Source organism: Camponotus vicinus, unplaced genomic scaffold (genome assembly GCF_025532165.1).
Source record: "Camponotus vicinus isolate PSW18456_S1 unplaced genomic scaffold, iyCamVici1.0 SCAF_14, whole genome shotgun sequence".
Taxonomy (NCBI): Eukaryota; Metazoa; Arthropoda; class Insecta; order Hymenoptera; family Formicidae; genus Camponotus; species Camponotus vicinus.
The window spans coordinates 3,379,934-3,403,611 of NW_028141950.1; the positions used below are offsets into that span (position 1 = coordinate 3,379,934).

At 33.6% G+C, this 23,678-nt stretch overlaps 1 protein-coding gene across 1 annotated transcript in view; it reads right to left on the minus strand.

Annotated features, from left to right (window-relative positions):
- LOC145964969 (adhesion G protein-coupled receptor E3) overlaps positions 1–23,678 on the minus strand; it is a 73,742-nt gene that overhangs the window by 4,124 nt on the left and 45,940 nt on the right. Inside the window, exons 7-10 of the mRNA XM_083088149.1 lie at positions 6,136–6,395; positions 2,833–2,934; positions 2,193–2,379; positions 530–616 (exon numbers count right to left, since the gene is read on the minus strand). Coding sequence (XP_082944275.1) covers positions 530–616; positions 2,193–2,379; positions 2,833–2,934; positions 6,136–6,395 — 636 coding nt within the window. The remainder of the gene's footprint in view (positions 1–529; positions 617–2,192; positions 2,380–2,832; positions 2,935–6,135; positions 6,396–23,678) is intronic.

Below are 23,678 nucleotides of genomic sequence, written 5' to 3' on the forward strand. Positions count from 1 at the left end.
CTGACCTGGAAAACGAGGACGCGTCGCAATCAACCGGATTAAATAATTTGCACACGAGGATCTCTGACGATGTGAGAGAGAGATAAACTTGAAGGTCAGACGCGCGTATTTTCGACTCGAGACATTTAACCGCTTTTAACTCATTATTAAAGCCCAGTAATCCTTAAAGGCAAAAAAATTGCCTTGAAAGTACTTCAAATCTATGCGTTTTATCAAGAAGTGCGATATCTCTCCGAGAGCTTTTAAGAGATATTAAGAAAAGAAATCAAAGATCCTTCTGAAATACATTATTCGAGAATAATTGCAAAGAAAAAAAGAGAGTAATAATTAAAAAAGATAAGAAACTTAAATACATCAATTCTCGCTCCCGCCAAGAGAAATCTTCCACGAGATGATTCGAAACAATTTTGCAAATGCGAAAACATAAAAAACCAAGCAAGCACCATTAGCGACAAAGGAAAGAATTTAATCGAAATGATTGTGGTTTGAGATAAACGAAACTTCTGTGCACAGCAAAGGAAATTCGTACCTGGTGTTCCGGTTGCTTGTGTGATTTCCTGGCGTAAATCTTCAAGACTCTGCAGTTACACGCAACGGAGAGTGCTACTGCCGATCCCTGTATAGCAGAATTGTCGTATGTAATAAGACAACGAGCTAGATAAAGCTATATCCTCGAATTACATGCCAAAGAAACACGAGCCATCTAGCTTACGTTACATTAAAAAGGAAATATTAGGAAAGCTTGAGACATCTCCGTTGAAAGAAAATAAAAATGTATATCTAACATTCCTTAAATTTCTGACACAAAAAATGTTATAATACTATTATTAATTTATAACATTTATAACGAGAATTTAAACGAGAGATTTGTGCTTTGAGAAATCATAAGTGTTCTAAATCCTTGAGTGCTAATAAACGAGAGATAAAAGATAAGAAAACCAAAGATGAAAGAGAAGATATATATGAGTATATATATTTTAAAAATATATACTCAATAAATATATATAAACTTTTATTATAAGCTTATATATAATAATTAAATAATAATTAAAATGTAAAATATTAAATATATAATTTCAATAATATGATAATTCAAATGGGGAAACTCGAAATTTTTACACGAGTTTTAAAAAATTATCTTAAATTTTCTTATTATTATCAAAATTGTAAATCCAGCAAGAGATGAGATTAAAGGAAAGGGTAGGACAAACGCGCAAGGATATATAAGTCACAGATAAAATAAAAAAAAAAGTTTCGTGCGTCTTACGTCACTTCGAGATTCGTCGATCGTGAAAAGCTCTCGCTGTTGGAGAACACTCGATTCGACTCGGCAAACTTGGGAAGAAATATGGAAGTAGATATATATATATATATATATATATATATATATATATATATATATAAAGAGTAAAAGAGAGAAAGAGAGATGTTCTCTTTTTGCTCCGAAAAGCCGTTTACGCTTGACGCAAGATCGAAAGCGTCGGGAGTGTGAAGTTCCTCGAGAAACTTGCCGTAAAAGGGAAAGAGATTCCGCATGTTCTTGCGTTTGCCCTCCCTTTATGCACGATGCCGACCGAGATCTCTATGTCGGAAATGAAGTCGGTGTAATATCGAGGGCTAAATCCGCGAACCGTACGATAATCGGAATATTTGAAAATTTATAGTAGAAATTTAATTAAATTTCAAACTTAGTTCGAGATAAATTACGGTCGAACAATAGGAGAAGAATGCAGTCCGGATAATGGTCCAAATAATGGTCCACATGATAGTCCGCGTGCCCATTGATCCGAATAATGGTCCAATAACGAGCCAAATAACGGTCTATGATTGTAATAATGTGCGATCCAAAGTGAATATGTAACATTCCACGTATATATGATTCATAAATTTCTTTCGTTTCAAGCAGATTTCATGCGACAAGACGCGAAATTATGCGAGAAAAGTTAATAACTCCTCACCTTTCAACGTCAGTCTCTAACGCGCGCGCTCGTATATCTTATGAAATTGCGATGGAAATATCGCGGTCGTAAGGTATGTCGTTAGGGAAGGAAAACGACAGGAAGGAATGGCGCTCTCTTGGGCATATCTACCGAGGCTCCTTTTACATCGAGTATCATCTCTCCTATGTTTGAGACGAAATGGTCCGTGCGCGGACTTTTTACAACCCCCGCGGTATCTTTAGTTCGAAGTACCTGAAGAGAATGACCCGTGCAGAAAACCGCCCACAGGAAGGGGATCTTCCAGACCCTGGACGCCACCCCGCAGCCCGCGACTAGACCGACGATCAGACTGACCTTGAGGAAGAGCATCAGCTGCAACGCCCGCCTCCTCTTCATCTTTTCGCGCTGCTTTATCTCGAGCTGCATACTGCATGTGTACCTGCGCGTATGCGATTTACGCGATGTGTGACGTAATTCGTGACCGAGAAAGCGAGATATGCAAGAGACTCTCGCCCCATGGCTCGGAAAAGTGAAGTTGAAATTACAAGGATGAAAATTTACGAGTCGCTCCAAGTGCAAGAAATTATTCAAAATTACATTTTATATGTAAACTTCTTAGAAGTTTATTTAAGGCTCGCGATTAATATAGAAAACATTTAACCCTTTGCACTCGGAGCCATATCTGCTAAACTTTTACGATGTCCTCTCAGAGGGGACATCCGAGTGAAAAGAGTTAATAAGCACTTTCGCAAAACTGTTTGATCAAAACATGTTTAACGTTAAATGAGTTAATCAATTGCTAATTGATGTTAGAAAATTTTCCATTATATCTATGCAGTCTATTAGAGATGAATTAAATTAATATCGAGTTTTAACTGAAAGATAACTATACCTCGACACAATTGCAGCCTTGACGAGGTAGTAACCAGACGTCAGTAGTAGTAGAATGACCGGTAAGCCATACGCGTAAATCGTCGCCGTGGTTCCCAAAAACCTGAAATTAATAAAGCATATAATGTACATTAAATATTGTTTTCAAATTTAAGTTGTTGAATAAAAAATATATAATATAAAAATTTTTTTGTTATTTGTACAAATATCGATTTAAATGACGTTTCCGAAAATTTTACTCTTACTTCTTGTAGGTAAAAAATTGTTAAAATTAGAACCAGATGAAAATTGATTTTATATTTGCTTATTAAAACATATGTTGTAGATCTTTATATAATATTATTAATATATCAATCAAGTATCCACGAAATAAAATATCACATGGCTAGAAAATACCCGCTCATCGTAATAAAAATTCAATTAGACGTTGCAATTCTCATGAAACAGAATGAAAGAAATGTGTCAGAAATATTTATTAGCCGCCGTTTATATACATATATAAGGTCTCGCCTCTATAAATTGCGAATACGCGCAGGGAATAGCTAAAATCCCGTCGTTCTCTTCGAACAAGAACAGTTTGGATCGAAGAACGAGTGTCTACAAAACGCGCGATTTTATCGAGGAACACTTGAGCGATATCGAATACCTATTTTCGGCGCTCGCCTACTTTGCACATGTTGGCAAAGCGATTTTAATACACGCTCACATAAGAAATATTCCCTGCCGTTTATTTCTCTCGATCTCTCATATATTCTCAACTAGAAGCGAAGACAGCGCAATGAATAAAACTTTCCAGCGTCTCTCGGAAACTTTTCGCGATTGTAATCATCCCCAAGAATAGTCTTAATAAGATTGTAATGTAATTGATAATAATAATGTACAGAATTAAATATTGTAATGGTATAAGAAATGTACAGAATGATTCCGAGATTGAAATTTGAGAAAAAGAGAGAACAAATTTCTAACAATTTCAATTTTTAAATAAATTCAAAATCGTATTGAGATTCTTCTTTTTTGATATCGATTTATTCATGAGATATATATTTCAATTTTATATTCATTTCTTGTCATTCTTTAAGATCCTATATTTTTTTCTTACGCATATGACAAGAGTTAAAATTATTATTATACAAATATTTTTAATGATCTCTCGTTATTATTAAGCTAGTAAGCTTCTAAAAATCGCAGACAATTTAAAAATTAAATTAAATTCTTAATATCTATGTCAACAATTTTAAATTATGATGTCAAACGAGAAGAAAAATATGAAAATCTTGAAAATTGAATATCTACGCAAATAAATTTTCGTAGAAATAAATAATTTAAATATAGATAATATAAATATTTTGTGATATATAATATACGTTATCATCGGTTAGTATTTTGAAAAAATTTTAATAAAACTTTTAAAACATTTAATTTAAGATTTGATCTCTCTTGTTTCTCTCCTTTATAAAATGTTATATATATGACATATACTAACTTAAATATTAAATGTTCTAATAAATTTTTAATAATAATATTTTTATACATTTATATTTAATAATATTTTTGACTGCGTTTTCTTTGTTAAAAAATAATCTCTTTTAATTTTCTCTTATTTTAAAATATATTTATAATATAAAACTAATTTATAAAACCTACATATTTACGAAAACAAATAAAGGTCTCCTAAATATTTTTAAAAAAGAAGGAATGCTAAAAATTTGTGAAAAAAATTGCAGTCGAAAAATTGTTGTCGTCTATTTGATATACATATAATTTAGTATAATATTAATATATTATGTATTAATATCGTAAAGCAAATAATAAAATTGAAAAAACCATCTTACCACAGACTGACAAAGAAAAATATCGCGAGGTATTGCGCAATGATATATGATATACATGCTTTTATCGAATACCTCTCTTTGAAAAATGGCAGGAATCTCGTTCCGATTCGGTATTCCGGTTCACCGTTGTCGACAAATCTGATTTAACGAAAATTGGTCGTTCGATGGTATATCGTGGGATAGAGATGGGTAAACAAAAGAGATAAAAAGAGAAAGAAAGAGAGAACGCAATATGAACGGAAAAGAGAAAGAGAGAGAGAATCGGAAAGAAATAAATAAATGATCTCTGTGCACTGTACACATATACGGCATTCCTTTCGGAAGTTTCCGCTCCTTTCCGATATTCCGTCCGACCAGAGAGAATTCGAGCATAGGAAAAGAACTTCGCGCTCTCTCCCGACAGAAGATTCTTTGCCATTTGGGGAAAACCGAACCCCATCATCGTTACCGCTATCGTGTCCTCCCCGTACCCCTCACCCGCAAGCAACCCTTGGCGAACAAAGTGGGTCGCAGCAACGGAATGCGAGCACGACGGCGAAATGCGCATATTAGGAACAGAGAGTTGCATCACTTAACTCATGCTTTCTCGCAAAGAGAGATGCAAATGCTGGTAATTTTCTCGTGCAACTTCCCGAAACGGAGGAAGAAGGATTTTCTCTCGACCGAGGAGAAGGAATGGATCGACACAATTTAACAATTGTCCTGAATCGAGTTAATATTCACTTCAATATATTTTTGTTGATTTTATCAAATTCACAGTAAAAATTACGATTAAAATAATATAATTGGATTGTGATATATATAATTTTTGTAAAAGACAAAAGATATTTTATAACGGAATGCTATGATAAAAGAGATCTTGTTAATTTTAATACTCGCTTACTTTTTATTAGACAATCAATAATTTTCTGCATATTTCAAATTGTATTTTTTTAGGGGGAGATATTACTACATCAATTTAAATCGCGCGATTTTTCAAAAGAAAAATAAAAACTTTAAGCTAAAAATCTTGCTTGATATATGAAAGATGTGAACATGGGAATAAGCATAGGAATGATATAAAGAATTCTGCCTTCCCGGCTCGATAGCAGAAAAGGAGCAAATGAGCTGTGTCGAGAAGAAGTTTGAAGCCGGCGGATAAATGCGGAAACGAGAGACGAGAACGGAGGGATAACGAGGAAGTTCAAGCCGATAGATCGAGCCAAAAGAGATTATCGTAAAATTCTCAACATTCGACAAAATTTAAAATTAATTATTTCGATTAATCATAAAAAAATCAACTATACAATATAATTGTATATAAAAATTATAAAAACGATTATTCAATTATATTATAAATAAGCATTTTTCTAATCGTTATTTTTTCTTGTATTATATAAAATCATTCTCTCACACATTGATTTAAAATTCTCGGAAACGTCAATTAACATCTGTTTTTAACATCCAACTATTGGTGGCTATCAAAGTCTTACCAGCAATTGAAGGGAGTGAGATCAACGACATTCCAGAAATCGTTGCTCTCACGGCTTTGCAGGAGAGTCGCCAACGCGAGGCTGATCAGCGGCGCGCCCCAGGCGAAGAGGCTGTACTTGAGGTATGTTGGCGGATCATCGCGACGCGGTAGCGATGCCACGGTAGCGTAAAGATGGTGACACATCGACGCCAGCCAGCAGACCACCGATACTCGCAGATATTGCAAGCTCAAACCGAGCGAGATGCAGAGCTCCGAATCCTGAAAATTAAAAAAATATACGGCGCTCAAAAATCCGTCCTACAATCTTGGGAAATAAAAAAATCAGCTTTTCGCTTTCGTACAATGTAACCAGAGATCTTGTAGTTCATTCATAACGATTCATAACGATCCAGAAATTATAATTAAAATTGTAGCTTCTAATTAAAATTGTAAAGTTGTAATTTAAAGCACAATCGTAAAATAAAGAATTCAGGCATGATTTAAAAGCAATGTAATTTAATTTGGAGATTTTAAAATTTCAAAAAAAATTAGCTGCGTTTGCATATATTGCATTACGTTGTTTGCGCGCAAATTCCAGAGAGGTAAAAAATTCATTCGACAAATTTTTCTATCTTTCTTGTTTCGAGCAAAAATAATAATAAAATTTATGCCAACATCACGTTGCGAAAAATTGCGGAAAATTTTTAAAATATGTCAATAGATAAAAATATATAAGGAAAATGATGCATATCTCTCAAACAGCAAACACAAGATATTCAATCAATTTATGGATTATAATGGATTATAAATTTTGTGTTGGCGAATCATATTTTCCAACGGGGATAAACGTCATCATCAATTTGATCCATGATAAACGGCAAATACAAATAATTCGCGAGAGTAGCCTAAATGTGTGGATCGCGAATGATACGGATACAGCCAGCGAATTATTTACGTTCAAAAAATCCACAATTCCGACCGATATACCTCGCGTAATATCACAAAATAATCGATCAATCGCCGCTAGCGAGCTTATTGTTGATTCGACAATTTATGTAATAACACGTACATATATGTTGGTTAAATAGCATGGGATTAATATTACTATATAGTAATAACGTATGAAAGCCTTTAATTCCTCCGTTGTACCTTCGCGGCTGAAATAATTCGCCGCAACAGCTGCGTACCGTGAAATTTGGAACAATAAACTTCCATCGATAAACGTGTAATCAGTTTAACATCGTTGTAATGCGAAATAATACCCGGTGTATTATTACTATTGTTGATTCGAAGCCCCGATAATTACAATCATTAACTCAATAGATCAAAATATGATCCTCATTTGTGCCAGCACAATACACGAATCGACTTAATTAATTAAAATATTGAAAAATATAATTTCTACTGCATTATTAAGATAAGATAAAAATTTGAAACACCAAGATGTGCGTGAGCTCGATTTCATTCGTAGAAAAATCTGAAAGAGAAAAATTTTTTGTTAATTAAATTAATTAATTAAATTGAAATTTTTTCCCGGGGCGCGATCTATGTAAGAATAAAAGCATCATACGGGACATATTACTATATAATACCCCTACATTCTCTTTTACAACTTAAATGAACTGACAAGCTTCTTTCAATGTGTAAATGTGTATGCATGCAATGTCTGCCTTTGACAAATAAACTATGAGCGATTTGCTGCAGCGTGTAACGTGATGCTAAAAGAGAAGCTGTTGCAGGCTCCCTGTCTCTCGTAACCGATACTCAGCTGCATACGATATTCCTCTCGTCGATGCAACAACCGTCGCAACAATCGCGCAGGGAGATAAGGGGAGCGAGGGGGGAGAAAAAGGGAAACGTGCTTGCGCATCGAAACGGAAGCGGAAATAAATTGGAGAGTGCGCGCGAAGGGTGCCTTTTTGGAATTCGCGGTTCATGCCGGGATACAAAGGGCCGGTCTGCGAGACGAAATTGCATCGAGCGAGCGAACGGTTCGCGTAGGAGGACAAATTTTACATGGACATACGTCTTCAAACGCGATCCACCTTTACGTGCAATTCTCGCGCACCATTAAACCATTCCCCCATTTCCCTTCCATTTTCACATCCTTCAAATGTGTGCACAGGTGAATAAAATTTCGTATGACAACTCAAAAAAAAAAAAAAAAAATGCTCCTAATGCGATACAATATCGGTCAAGTATAAAGTGAAACGAGAATCTTGATTAAAGATACGATTAAATCGCGCCAATTCGAGACGAATCACTCTACTTGGGAAATAATTTTCTTTCGCGAGCAATTTTTGAGGGAATTCGCTTCGTCGCCTCATAATTCGATTATTATTTCATTCGAAGATTCTGGTCTCGATCCTACAATGAAAAAAATTCCTCTGCACGGAATATTCAGTTAAAATTAAATTCTTCGCATATTCCGATAAGACCGCGGACGATATCGCGTTACGAAATTAGTATTTTCGATGCGGTGCAAATATATACACGTATATATACCGCGGCGAAATAATATAACTTGGTTTATCTTCGCTTTCGATACACGAGAACTCTCTTCGGGAATTTCGTTATAACATGAAAATACGCGCGTGAACACTAAACTCACCTACGTAAAGTTTCAAGTTATTCCTCCGTGTGTTGTGAGGCAACATTCTTATTCGATCGAATTTCCGCCTTGGAATTCAATAAACCCTCGTACCGGTCCCTTATTCCGCGAAAGATACGACTGTAACGATACTCATCGTGCTCCATACGCATGCAACTGTGACTATTGTTATCGTCTAATTTGATTCGAGTCAATATTATTGTCAAGTCGTGGCATCAAGTATTCCGCAATCATTCTTGCGATACAATGCATGAGCGTATAATGAAATAACATTCGCATCTCAGCGTCGAGAGAATCGTGTTATTGTACGCGAAACATTGACGACGAGTAGTCACCGTAGATTGTAGCTGCGAGATACTGTCTCTAGAAATAATTTTCGAGATATTTCTGTCGAGCGATGCGATTCTTCTAGCTGCAAAGTGAAGATGCTCGTTTTTATAATCAAGTAGGCAAAAAAAGAAACGTATTCTATTCTTTCACAAAATTGTGAATTCACGAGGGAAAATAATGTTTTTGCAGATGATCGGGCTTCCGGCTGATGAAGTTAATGAAAAGAGATCTAAAATTTCCAACCGGCAGCAATATCGAGTTAAATCAGAGACACGACAAGGTAACAGTGTGTAACTTGAGCGTGCACTTTGCTGTACATGTGATGACACGAGGGACATATATATTGCAAAAATGTCATTTTCTCAAGAAGATTTTTCTGCGAGTGTTTATGGTAAAATTTGCTTTTCCTGTTTCTTGTAAAGAATAAAATTTTTTTTCAACGGATATCTTGCCTTCAAATTTATTTAATTTCTTATAATTATCTACTTTATACATTTTCTCTCGTTAAAATTTCTCAAATTAAATTCAAGATAAATAAATTAATCGGAAAATTATTTATCCAGAACTCTCTGATAATCAAAAATATCTCAATTTAATTAAATCTAATCTCACAGTTAAATTCAATTGAATTTACAGCATAATTATATAAACGTAATTCAAATTATTTTAAAAAATCTACATTAAAAATTTATTAAAACATAAAATACTACTATTCCATATTTTTGTAATTTCGCAATTAGTATTCTATATTTATGTCTTCATTACGAAAATGCTCTCTCTCCTTTGCCACCGCTTTCAAAGAGAACTCGTGCATCCGTTAAAATCGAGATAGATTCTAGTCAATCTCTGAGAAAGTTTCGATTGATCAAACAAGGAATTTCAGACAGAATTAAAAGAACATTGAGCCCGCGAGCGAGAAGTCCTTTAAAGAGTCCTGAATTATTCTCAGCCATTTCGCATACGGCGGTTGGATATAAAAAAGACAAGAGGGTGGAAAGCGTGTCGAAAAGCTGGGCATTCAACGCTTCACATACACACACGCACACACACTCATGCATGAATAAGTTCTGGATTATCCTCGTGTCTAACAGCTACGTAGGATATTGAGAGACTTGATCTCGGTGTCAACGAAAATCGATTTGAAAATTCCTTTGCGAACTGACTTTAGAAGGAATCTGTCAACTGTATATATTATAAAGCGCATCCATTATGAAGTATCCATGTATTCATGTCAAGGATATTACTATCATATGTACATCATACATATTTCGCTATATAATTATTTAATATAAATATAAAAATTAGGATATTATCTTATTATAATTATTATTCTATAATTAGCATGTATAACAACATTCATATTTAAATATATTAATAATACTCCAGATATTAACTCCAAAAATTAAAGCTTTGCAAAGGTAAAGCTCACTTAAAATTAAATGAAACGCCACAAACTTTTTTATCTATTTACGCACGTGTCTGGAAAAAATATATAAAAATATAAAAAACTTTTATCTTAATAATTTATAAATTAAGAAGTGTCAATATACATACATATTTCGATATTTCATAAAAAATTTCCGAAAAAATTCACAACAAATTAACTAAACAATCTGATTAAAAAATCCAAAAAATAATGATAGTTTCGAGACGTCATGTTCGCAAGGGATTATCGTGAGATTTTAACGGGTGCGTTCCCGTGAGTATCGTTTCCCGCTGCAATAGTAATTGGCAAAGTTTTTATATCGCTACGGTCGTTTTTTAAAAGCTAATAAACGATATTACATTACTCGTTTTTAAATTGCGTTTTTAAATCTTCTATTAATTCTATCGTTTAAAACCGAGCGCGATATCGCTTTTACAATATTTCTCACTGACGTGAAATATTGGGAATGATTCTTTTAAGTAATTTTCGCGAACTTATATAAAAGATGATTAAACCATCTATTTTCAACGCTAAATAATTGCTATAATAAGATCCAGCTAAGCAATAAAAAATGAATAAATTTTCTCCACTTGATTCATATAATGCCCTACTTATTCATTTTTATCTGTAAATGATAAAAAAATACAGTAGCATAAAGATTACGGAAGATGAGAAATTGATAAAGGCCTCGGAGAAAAGAGAATTTGCGGAAGTGAGATTTGAAAAATGTGCCTAGCTCAGATTCCGTTTCTTTTTCTCGTGATTACCGTCGCTCGAATAAAAAAAAAAGGAAGAAAAAAGACGCACAGGAAGATTTACAGCTTGATCTTAACAACGCAGTAAGGAAATAAATTACTATCCTTTTCAATTTGGCGTGTTCGCAGATGCAATACGGATAAAGAGAGGGTGTCTTTTCCGCGCGACGACTTTTCACCGCCCAACCTCAATCTCCAGCGGATATGCACGATCGATTTAAGCCGCGTCTCTTCCGCCGAGAGATTATAGCGAAGTTAATATCGGAAATATGTAAGTCTCCGCGCTCTGCAAACCGAGTATCATGCTTGCGAGAATCGGGATATATTTCGACGAGGAAAAAATGCCGTTTATCTACCTCGTTTCAAACTTTTTAGTTTTTAATACAAAGAATATGATGATTCTTTCGTTGATAAAAAATTGAGGTCTCAGTTCATTTTATGCTCGAGAGAAAAAGCAAAGAAATATTTATAATTTAATCATTAATATTCCAATTTACAGAATCGATTCTCTCGAAAAACTCTTGTTTGATGAGAAAACAATTTATTTTAAATTTCCATTATTATTTTACATTCTATATTATAGGACATTATAACTTTCGTTGGTTGTCTCAACAGTATCCTGTATTATGTCAACTAAATCTTCGAGTCATGACAAAATCCGGTACCAAAAATAAGCTCTCATCCATTGTATACACGTGTACCACCATCTGAGAGCCATTAGGAGAATATGTGGGAGGATTTTTGCGGAGATGTATCTTCTTTATACCGTAGCAAAAAGCGCAAAATGTTGTTTCATCTTTTTCCCTCTTTTTCTTTCCTGCCTGCTCGCGCAAGATGCTTCGACACAAGCATACCAAAGAGAATTGGCTGTTTTCTATAGCATGTATCATGTTTTCGCAATGTCATCGTTATCTTGTTATCATTAAAGAGAATTTTCGCAACAAGGCGCATTTCTTTAGGAAATTTATGTCACCTACATATTAATTACATATTAATAAAAACGATACGCAATTTAAAGAACAAATTTTATGTTAATGATTAAAATGTAAAGTATAAAAGAAATATTTAAAAATGTCTTTAAAAATATATTTAATATGTTTATTATATTTTAATAATATGATTTATTATATTATATATAGAAAAAGAAAATTATAAAATAAAAAATTTATAATATTTTTGCAAATTAATGTAAAGCTAGCGTTTGTTCCGTGTCATAAGTGTGCAATATTTCCGACAGATAGTTTATTCTGTTTATTAGCCACTTTCACCATGTACGTTGTTCTTTTCGTCGAGAAATTCTTCCTTCATTTCCAGGAAATTGCAAATTACCGTATTATAACGCGCTCAAGACTTGAAACAAATTGGTTTTCCTTTACTGCGCTGCTCCTCGACAGTATTTGTGTATGTGCATGTTTAATAAAAATTAATGTTTTCACTCAAAATGACAGTCATACGATATGGAAAGAAGAATGTTTCGGAAGTAAATTCTAAAGGATTTCATAATAATCACGCCCCTAAATAAAAGCAACAAAAAACTCAATATTTTTTATTGTTAGATTATTTTTTTCTGTGAAGAAATTTTGAAAAGTCCTTCGAATGATTAAACAAATCTCACTGAAATTAAGGTGCATCTTGGATAAAAAAGAGAAGAATAAATTTCAGTCGGTTTCTTTAATTAAAAAACGAGATCTTTTGTGAATATCCTACGTTAACGTATATTCTATGTCACAAAGTCGAACGCCTGATACAAAATTCAGGAATAGTATTGACGTATCGTTGTCTCATCAATATGTAAAAGCAAAAAGAGGGAAAAATTGCACAATGCGATGTATACCTGTGATTTATGTGCGAGTAAAAATCACCGCGCATCGACGGCGAAAGATTAATGAGATCCACAAGACTGGCGATTTTTTTACATCGACATCCGTTATCGATTATTAAGTTCGTTCGCGCGATCATAAATAATTTTCCGAAGAATTACGTCGTAGATCCACGTCGTGATTCATTATACTACCCGTCATCGAGAATTTTCTTTGATCGTACTCGCAGGACTCGAAAGCTTCGTAACGAACGGCAAGAAACGCTGGAAAAACCAATTCGGACAAAAAAGAGCGCCCTCCGTCACGTTTGATTATCGATCGGTCTCCAATTTTGTTTTTACATCCATAAACGAACTTATGCTCGACTGCTACTAAAAAAAATCGAAATCGATGATGACGCAGTTCCGGAAATTGAAAAAAAAGAGTCACATTAATTTCTAAGTATGAGAAGTTTTTCTTTACAATGTACTATTTCATTCTCTTTCGAAAAATATTTTTAGAACAAAAATATTATATCTTATTATAAATACCGAGAAATTTCTGCTAGAATCATCTTCCGCAGAAAAAGAATTTTTCTATTTCGAATGAAAATTCTTCGACTATTTTATAATATTTTAAAGCGAAGAAATTTCATTTAAAAATTCTTGTGTAGACACAAAGACTTTTTTAAATTTTATGAAACGGTAGAGTGTTTCTTTTAAGTAAAACTTTTATATATGGAAAAATATTTTGTTTACGTTGCAACGAGTAATTAAAAGTGCCGTATAAAACCACCGTCCATTGTCAACTGAGTAAATTTTGAATCGGTAAACGTTGAAATTTTGAAAATCGCTAAAATATTGGCTCGACGATCAATTGGCAAAAGACCAAGGGGCAAAATGGGAATATCGAATCGCGAAAAATGATCCCCCCGGGCGACTGTGTTTGCGGACATTCAAACAAAAAACTGACCAAAATAAATATGGAGGGAATAAACGGAAGTGCGCGGAAAATATGAATATCCCGCGGGGATAATGAAAGCGGCGGAAAGCGTGCAGAACGCATGACCCATTTCGCAAAAAAAAGAAGCCACCCACGCCAGAGTCCGTCATGACGCGCTCGTATTAGCGGATAACCAAGTCAATAAAGCGTGTCACACACGCGCAACTCGAACGTTGTCGCGTCGTAAAGAAAGGGGACAAAAAGGGGGAAGAGAAGAATGGTGTCGATACGCGATTGAGGAGCGGTTTATCTCGAAATCAATTATTCTCGAAAGCCCTCGCGCGTTTTTAACGAACGTCGTTATCGCGCCGTATCGTCTACTCTCGTTCTACGATTCGGGAAGAAATAATTGCGCTGAAACTTCTGAAACATTATATATCTAGGGATTATATTGAAGTTTCTTAAAATTATAACTTTCGAAATTATTCAAGATCTTGATTTAATTAGATTTCTAACTCGATTATTTTCTTTCATGTCTACATTGCTGAATATGGAAAGTTTGATTATATTGTAGCTTCTCTTTCTTTTCAAGAGATGAAATATATAGTTTCCTTATTAGAAAGTTATTTTCTGTAATTATTAATTTTAAGATTACAATCTACGTATATTGTACGTGATCTTTTTAGTATAATGGTTAAAAAATTATTGTTCATAATTTTTCAATCGAAAATTTTTCAATAGCTTGGAGTTAAATGCAGCTTTCATTCCGCATCTCATAAATAATGAATACAAGAGAACAGAGGATTTTCTCTATACAAGTTTATATTTCCACTAATAATAATTCGTGCATTTTAAACAATTTTTTAATGTAAACTTATCAAAAAAGTTTCAGATATTTTAAAAAATAAAAATAAAAATTTGTGATGTATGTATTTTTGGCGCAGATTAGTATATATTAAATATATTTAAAACATTGTTAATTTATTTGTTTTTTATAGTTTTAATAATTTCTATTTAATTTTAATAATATCTGTAACATTGTAATATGAGATTATAAAATAATGTCATTCTGTAAACTATGTGTCTGTCAATTTCAAATTTGTCAATCGAATATACAACTACAGATAACACATTAAAAAACTAGCTCACCACTATTTTATCGAGTAGAACGAAACAGATCGCGGTAATTAGACGAGTCATATGTTACACGATTTAAAGTGTGATAGGAGAGATGAATTTTAGAGACAATAATAGAAACGCGATACATCATCGACAGTGAATTATCCATTTATTCACTAGTTGTTGCATTCAATCGAACACATGGTGTAGATGAACATTGAAAAAAGGGAATCGTTGCATTCTAGGATCGCGAAGAAAAAGAGACTTGGAGAGAGAACGTTCTTCTTAATGAAGCAATTAACTCGCCCGTAAAAGTAATTCTCGCATCGACCGATCCCGCGTATCAATTAATTCGTATTATTGGCTCGATAGTACGTCATCGTATTTGCGCTGCTTTCCAACGCACGCCGAGAACAAAGCGGTTTTAGAAACAAAGATCCGGCTTTGCTTCCGAAACCCGTATCAATGGCAGCTTACCGAATAGTGTAATTCCTGAACTATGATTCGCGAATGGTTCAGAGATCCCAGAAATTTCTCCTTTGATTGTAATAATTAGACTTGATAAATTAAATATTAAATTGAGAATAATATCATATATCTATTGAAAATTATTAATGCAATTGTATATCTATTAATACTATCATATATCTATTAAAAATATTAATAGAAATCAATCGCAATAATTATAATTATTTTATATAAAAAAATAATAATAAAATAATAATAAAATAATAATAAAAAATATAATAAATAAATAGTAAAAAATAATAAATAATAATAAAAAAATAATAATAAAATAATAATAATAATAAGAACCAGCACAGTCGCAATTCGAAGATAAATCGGAAGTTGAATCTTGAAACGCTCTAAATCTTTCGCTCACCTAAGAAGAGGCTAGAACAAGTCGAGCGGCGCGATTTATGGCATGGCACAGTTACCGATATATCTTCGTACAGGAATAAATTGATTTGTGCGGACGTAAAAATATCTCCTCCCGATGAAGTCACTTGCTAATTAAAGGGCCGTCGTTGTCATCGTCTCGTCTTGTCTCGTCTGCTGCGATCAGGACCTAAAGAGCAGCGAGTGTGCAAGAGCGAATAAGCCCTCATCTCATCGATTAATTATCGTCGAGCATGTGTTTCCGCACGAGTTGAATCATCGGCGACGGTGTGGTTAAAAAACGTAAATGTCCTCGATAAAGGCCGTCGACTTAAGCGAGTCGTAGGGCGCGCCTTCCCTGTTGATGTAGGGCACCTCTCAAGAAACGGTAAAGATCGCTTCTTTATTATTTACATAAGAAGCAATTAATGTACAAGGTGTTTTAAAAAAATCTTAATTTTAATGACACATTTCGAATTGACTTTTTATGCTGAGAGAATTTTGAAATTCTCTGCCATTTTCTCCCTTTTCAATATTATATGAACAGATCTGTAACAATAGTAATTAATAATAAGCCTTAAAAACTAAAATTTTATTAAAATAAAGTTCACGTAAAAATATAATTTTATTTACTACATTATTTAAAGTTAAAAATAAAATGTATACCATGTAAATGCTATATTATTTTTAGCAGGATATTTTTCTTCAAATTTCAAGTATGACGTCAAATCACAGCTGTTTCTATTTTTGATATTCTTATGCCAAACTGGCGAAAATTCCACATACAATCCGTTAAAAGCCATCCTTTCACAATGTTGTATCACCTCTCGCAAATACCGCGCGTGAATTTTCGCGACAATTTCACGTGAATGAATTTTTTACGCCGTTGTTGACGACTACAAAATATATACTGCAACGAGATTCCGATGGAAACAAACTTTTTGACGTACGCGAGATCGTAAATGTATATGCCATCACTGCATCAGTAATCTTTATTTTTTGCGAGTGAATATTTATCGTGATAAAGTGAAAAAATTGCGAATAGTCGGAAACTAGAATGAGCTGATGTTTCAATCAATATTGGATAGATATTGTTAAAATATGCATGTATTGACAATTTTTTTTAAATATTTTATCTCAGCATTCTTGTCTCTCTCTCTCTCTCTCTTTCGCTCTCTTGACACTTTATATTTTTTATCAAATACATATATAGTGCGCATATTATATTTTGTTACATTAAAGAAACTTATAAATATTTTATAAGGTATATAATATATGCATAAATATGATAATCTCATACATATTTATGTATTATCTTTTATATTATTATTTATATTATGCGAGACGTTCAAAAAATTAAGAAAAAAAAAGAAACTTGAGATACACGCTTACAAAAATGGCAATGAAGATGAATGATGACGAACGCCGCGGTCGTCGGGTTGAATAGCGAGTGCACTCGATCGCGATCACCGGGAAGTACGATAAAGAGAAAAGATGGGAAAGTTTCGTTGAAGAAGAGTGCCATGAGTCGCCCGAGTTCTTACATACAAGACGTGACCGCGTAAGTCGCCGTAAAAGCGGTCGTTAGGATGAAACGAAGCAAGAAACCTACGCGCGCCATCGAGGTAATGCACGAGGTGCTTGCACATGCAAGCCAGTGTGCACTTGCGAATATATACAGGGTGTATCGTAACGTTACGTAATCTCGAATTTGCTTCGTAAACAGATTTAATTTGGTATCAATTTTTCCCTTTAATCAAGTTTTAATTGGACCTTTTAATCGTCTTTTTACATAATTTTTTTTTACTATTTTTATTAAATTTTAATTTTAATTAATTTCCTCTTAATATTACGATTAACTTTTTTAATTTTATTAGATATTTCAATATTTTGGTAATCAAACACTTGCATATGAAAGTATATAAAATATATATCTGTATAATATAAATGAGACTTTTGCATTAAAAGAAATTCGTTTCTTAAGGGAGTTTCATATTTTCTGATATATTCTGCTTATACGACATTTTCTAAGAAAGTTATTTAAATAAATGGCTGTATTTTGTTATTGTAATTCTCTCTAATAATACAGAGTGTTTGATTAGAATTCAATTACATACTTTATTGATGAATGCTGTTTAAGATTTATCAATATTTAAAAGTCATATAATTCAATGAACCTTTTACAATTCAATGAAAATGATTTTCGACATCGATAGATGACAGATCGTTAAATCTGCAATATTATTTTTAATTTACCTTCAAAAGTTTTAATAATAAATAGAAATACTTAAAAAAAAATTAGTCAACGGATTAAATATATGTGTTGTGTGTAAACGTTCATTTTAACAATTTAACGCTTAGTGAGATGTAAGCCAAAAGAAAGCTTAACGTTAGAATAATCCGCAAACTCGCCGATTTAGAATTCTGTAGAATGTACTGCAATGCGGATTTTCGGATGCGGCGTGCAATTTCGCATGTGAAAATGATGGAGAGAAACGCGGGAAAAAACGGTGCATTAAACGCGAGCTCGACGCACCGAAATGCCTCCCATCGGAAAATCGCCGGATTTCGAAATTTTGGTTTCACTGGAATAGAGAAGAGAGATAAATTTTATTTTATTTACACCGCTTCGCGAAATCGCGTGGCCGCGAATTCGCGGTCAATTATCCCCCTATCGCTCTCTTCCTCTCTCTCTCTCTTTCTCTCTCTCTGTGTGTCTCTTCGAGCGTTTATTCGCAATTAAAACTTTCTCTCAAAGGGTCATTTTCGACAATTCGGTTCTATGTTAATCCTCGAAATGAAAATGCGTCCTTAAGAATGTGAAATGGGATAATAATGCAAGAAACTTGAAGAATAAAAAGTTATTTTCGCGCAACTGCGCAGATATTAGATTTAAATGAGAAAATTATATCGGTCACGTTCGAGTGATTTCAGAAACGATTTTATAAATCTTAAAAATTCGATATATAAATTCGTGAGTTTATCGTGCGATTTATTTATCGAGGAAATTCGATGCGCGATCTCCTCAGCTTGAATGATTTCACACATCGCAGAATTGAATGGATACATTCACTTGACATATTTCTGATAAGGGAGCCCCGCATATTTTATCGCGCGATAAAAATACGGGACGAGCCTTTAAATCGCCCGCATAACTGCGTTTCACAGCGTGATTCTCTCGTGATGTTTCCCGCTCGCGCGTTACGAGATACATGCGGAGAGATGTCAGTCAACGAATCATTAAATCGACAGGCTCTTATTGTTAAAAATCCCTGGCAACAAAGCCGCTGGCGTAATCGATAACTGGTGCGGGTAACGAGACTCCGCGTTTTGCATCTCTCCCCGATATTGGTGCGAGAAAATGCGCCGACGTAACAATGCAACGCGTTTTGCCTTCGGGCATTTAACGAGGACAGCCACGAACAATAACACGCTGAGATATTTTTCAATTATATAAGCTCTAAGATATAAATTAAATAAAAATTTATAATTAGAGATTTTAAATTATAAACTATTAAAAAGCTATAAGAATGTGAAAATACGCGTTCATTAAAATAAATATTTTTAATTAAAATATTAAATGTAATATCGCACGGATCGAAAATAACGAGACTCTTCAGCGCGAAAATATTGTATTTCTCGTCTCTTTTCTTTCCTCAAAATGTATAAAGTTTTACGGTAAACTTTGAATCTCCAAATCCAGTTCCAAAATAATGGAATAGTGTTATCTAATGGGATTTAAAGAATCGTAGTCACATACATAGAAAAGACATTGAGAAGAAACTTATGTTCCTATAAATTATGGAACGAGATTCGTGCAATCTTCGTGAACCGAGGAGAATCGAGAATATTCTCCGTCCAGGGAGACGTAAGTTACATTCAGGTTACGACTTTAATTCGTATATTCCCTGAAGAGAGTGGGGAATTGGAGGATTCGTGATTGATTTCCAATCGGCAATTTTGTTTTGTTCGATGCCGAAAGAAGAATGAGTTGATCTAGGAGCTTCATTGTCGTCGCTTTGTCTCCCGGACACATTTTCGCGCTTAATTAAAAACCACTTGGCGAAACTCGGAGATTCTCGTTAGACTTTGTATACACGGTCTCGGAACGACGAAATTCCGTTTCCGTGTGAAAAAGAAAAAGATTTTACCGAAATTTTATCTCGTCGCAGCAAAAAGGAAAAAGAAAAAAAAATTGATTCTTTGGGAAAATATCTAACTGACGGATAAAGTCATCGCGCGCACTAATAATTTTTGTATATTTTAATACAGCCTAGATTCCTACAATGTATGCAATAAATTTATCCATCATTTAGCAAAAAATTTTACGATATCCACATTTTTTTTAACAATGCATTTAAATTCTTTTTAATCTAAGAAAAATTTAATTTCATTATAATTTTAAAATAATAAAATTTTAAGTTTTGCTTATTTTTTAAATTATGATAAATATTAATAATAAGTATAACAATATTGCAATCTTTTAAGTAGGAATATTTAATTCGAAAAACACAAATGCTAACTTTTTGTTGCTCTCAAATGCTACGATTTATGTAAAATTTATGTAGTCGTGTGGCACTTTGTACACTTTATATTCCTTATCAAAAAGTTTTACCTTCGCCCCGTAATCGACAAATCGGGAAGTCCTAGATACACGATCGCCGGAATTTATCGAAGTATTCGAGCGGGCGATCTCCCGGGAGATTACAACCCGGGTTTCTCGGCAGGATGCGAATTTCCTCGCCGTCAGTGTACAGCAGTTGCATTTCCATTTCCACGTGTCGCGGACAGACCTGTGCATCTTGTGTGCGTTTTCGGCGCAATCCTCTTCTTCCTGATTCGAGCGTCGGTCAAATATCTCCCGAGGGATTTTCCTCCATCCTTATAGTTATCTCGAAACAAATCTCCGCGGAATTGTTCCTATAAACTGTAAGACTCGGTGGAAATTACTTCGTAGCAACGGCAAGAAGAGTCGGGACCGCGACGGTGTGTCTTGACAGTTGACCGTGTGATTTATGTCGCTCCGCATAAATCCGCATTCTTCGCTAGAGTGGAATTCCATGTCCCGACGAAATTTCGAGGGTTTAATTCGCGTGAAAAAATGATTATATCTAGGACTTCCCGCATTTTTTGTAATTACAATGCAAGGAGAACTTAGCGCGCTCTAATGCGATGGAAACTTACGACGTGTAGGATTTCAGCCAGATTATTACATGCATATTTTCGCTCCGTAAATTACATTCTTTCCTCCGCCGAAAGCTCCTTCCGCGGAGCTCTTTTCCTGCATAAAATTGTATTTTCGTGTCCCATTATATCACGGTAAATGAGCACAAAAGATACTTTGTCAAACGACTCAAAATTTATCAAAACAAGTGACCATCAAATTTTATCTTTAATCTTTTTTTGGCGATAAAATATCCTATTATATTATATCAGAGAGAAACTATTCCCAAGTAAAAATTCATCCTTCTTCTCTGTATTTTATTTTATTTTTCACTTTTTATAGTTAAATAATTTTCTATCTTAAATAAAGCTTTAATTACTTAACCGAGTTAATCGTAAAATACAAATTTATTATCTCACACAATATATTACGTAGCTTAAATTTTCAGTAAAAATATCACCAAAAATTATCTATTTCGCGAGAGCGAAATTTATTATGTCGCACTGCAGTAAGTAATCAGATTATTTTAATTATATTAACAACCACAGACAAGGTGTTCTATGATAATTAATATCCGCACATGATTCAAATCTTGTTCTACGAAAATTTCTACTTTTTCCTTATTATTTATTTGGTGTTCGAAAATAACTCACATTTTTTCTCATATATCAATTATAGATCCAGCGTATCTACCGGATATTAAAATTTTTCAATTTTGCTTTTCGAGAAAATTACTTAATCCCCGTTTTATTCTCCACTAATCCTTCTGATACGGAAACACGAGCGCGCTTGACTTAATTTAGAGTACGATATATTATATTCCTATGTAGATGTAGGTGTAGGAGAAATATCGGCGAAGGAATATCAGCGACATGCATAATTATATTAATTATAATGATTTATCGCGCGCGTTATTAAATTCTATTCAAGAAACGATGCTTAATATTAACGCAATGAGAGGCTGTACATCACTGACATACCTGAATCCTCGGAATTCGCTATCAATCTTCTTCCAACGCGAATATTCCTGCACAATAATAGTCTTCACGTTGAATTTCCAATTTTCAGTCATATCTTTAAATCTATAAGTTTTTTAATCTATATATTTGTATACTGTATGTTTTTTTAAATCTTTAATCTTTTAGCAAATTTCAGCAAATTTATGATATCAAATATTTTGATGTATTGAATGGATGAACTTATGCAAGATGCACTTATCAATTTAAGCAATTTTTTAAGTATTTTAAATAAATTTTTATATTTATATTCTTTTCTCTCTCTCTCTCTTTTCTATAACATACATATCTTTAATTACTCATGTGATCTAAACTTTACATTTATATTTATTTATAATTAAATGTCTGTTAATAAATTATAATTATATCCCTCCACGACATATTAATGGCATTGTAAACTCTGAACAAATTCAATTAAGGCGAATTAATATCCTTTCCTTTACCTTTTAGTTCCGGCCGGAACTTTATCTCGCCTGCTGGACCTTATCTCATCTGTCAGCATCTTCGACTGCGGTAATAGAACCCGTAAACGTGTCTGACTTAATGCAGGAGTGCAATATATCTCGAGGCTGCGAGACACATGCGAAATACACTATTGCTCTACTGGTGGCCGGAACCGGAAGCGCCGTGGGAGTATGCGCCAAAATGTACACTGTATAAAGAGCAATGTATAGAGGTTGCTACAGAATTTCGCCTGTAAAACCGCCTGATAAATATTTAAAGATATGATAATTTTTAAATGAAAGAGAGAGAAAAATAAGGAGTGAAATATGCGAAATTTATTATACGGTCTCCTGTATAAATAATTTCATATTTACTGATTTATACAATTGTTGTCTCTCTCTCAATTTCTCGCTCCGCGCAATATATATTCCTTATTTCTAGTGTTCGCCCCAGAATAATAAAGCGATTTCTCCTTCTCTTATTCCTTTATTGCCCCCGTTCCCTTTTATCCTCTTCGATTTTCGCGGCAACGAGCACTGTGTGTTGATGTTATTCGAAATCGAGACTAAGGAAAGCGACCAAGCGAAAGCTTTCGCAGGCTGAATTTATTTTTCTCCCCTCTTGAATAGGGTAACAATAAAGCCGTGAGATTACGACAGAGATTTATCTCCGTCACGCGTTATGACAGAACGGCATTTCTCCGTCTTTTTCTCCCCCTAACTATATTGCGTTTACTCCGTCGACAAAAATGTTATTATTAATATTCTATCTTGTCAAATCGAACATAACGTAGAGTTATTTTGATATTTAATATCGACAAATATTGCCAATATTGGCAATTCTCTGCGATTGATCGTGTACCAGCGATAACAAATTGATAGCTGTTGTATTTAATGATTAAATCAATATTGGAAAAAAATGAAACCTTGATCAAACTAATTAATTTTTGCAGTCAATTATATAATTTCATTTATTTTTGATACATATTTTGATAAATTTATTTATAATTTTAATTTTATAATTTTAACTCAATTTTTTATATCGCAATTTTAATATAATTTTATATTGCAATATATA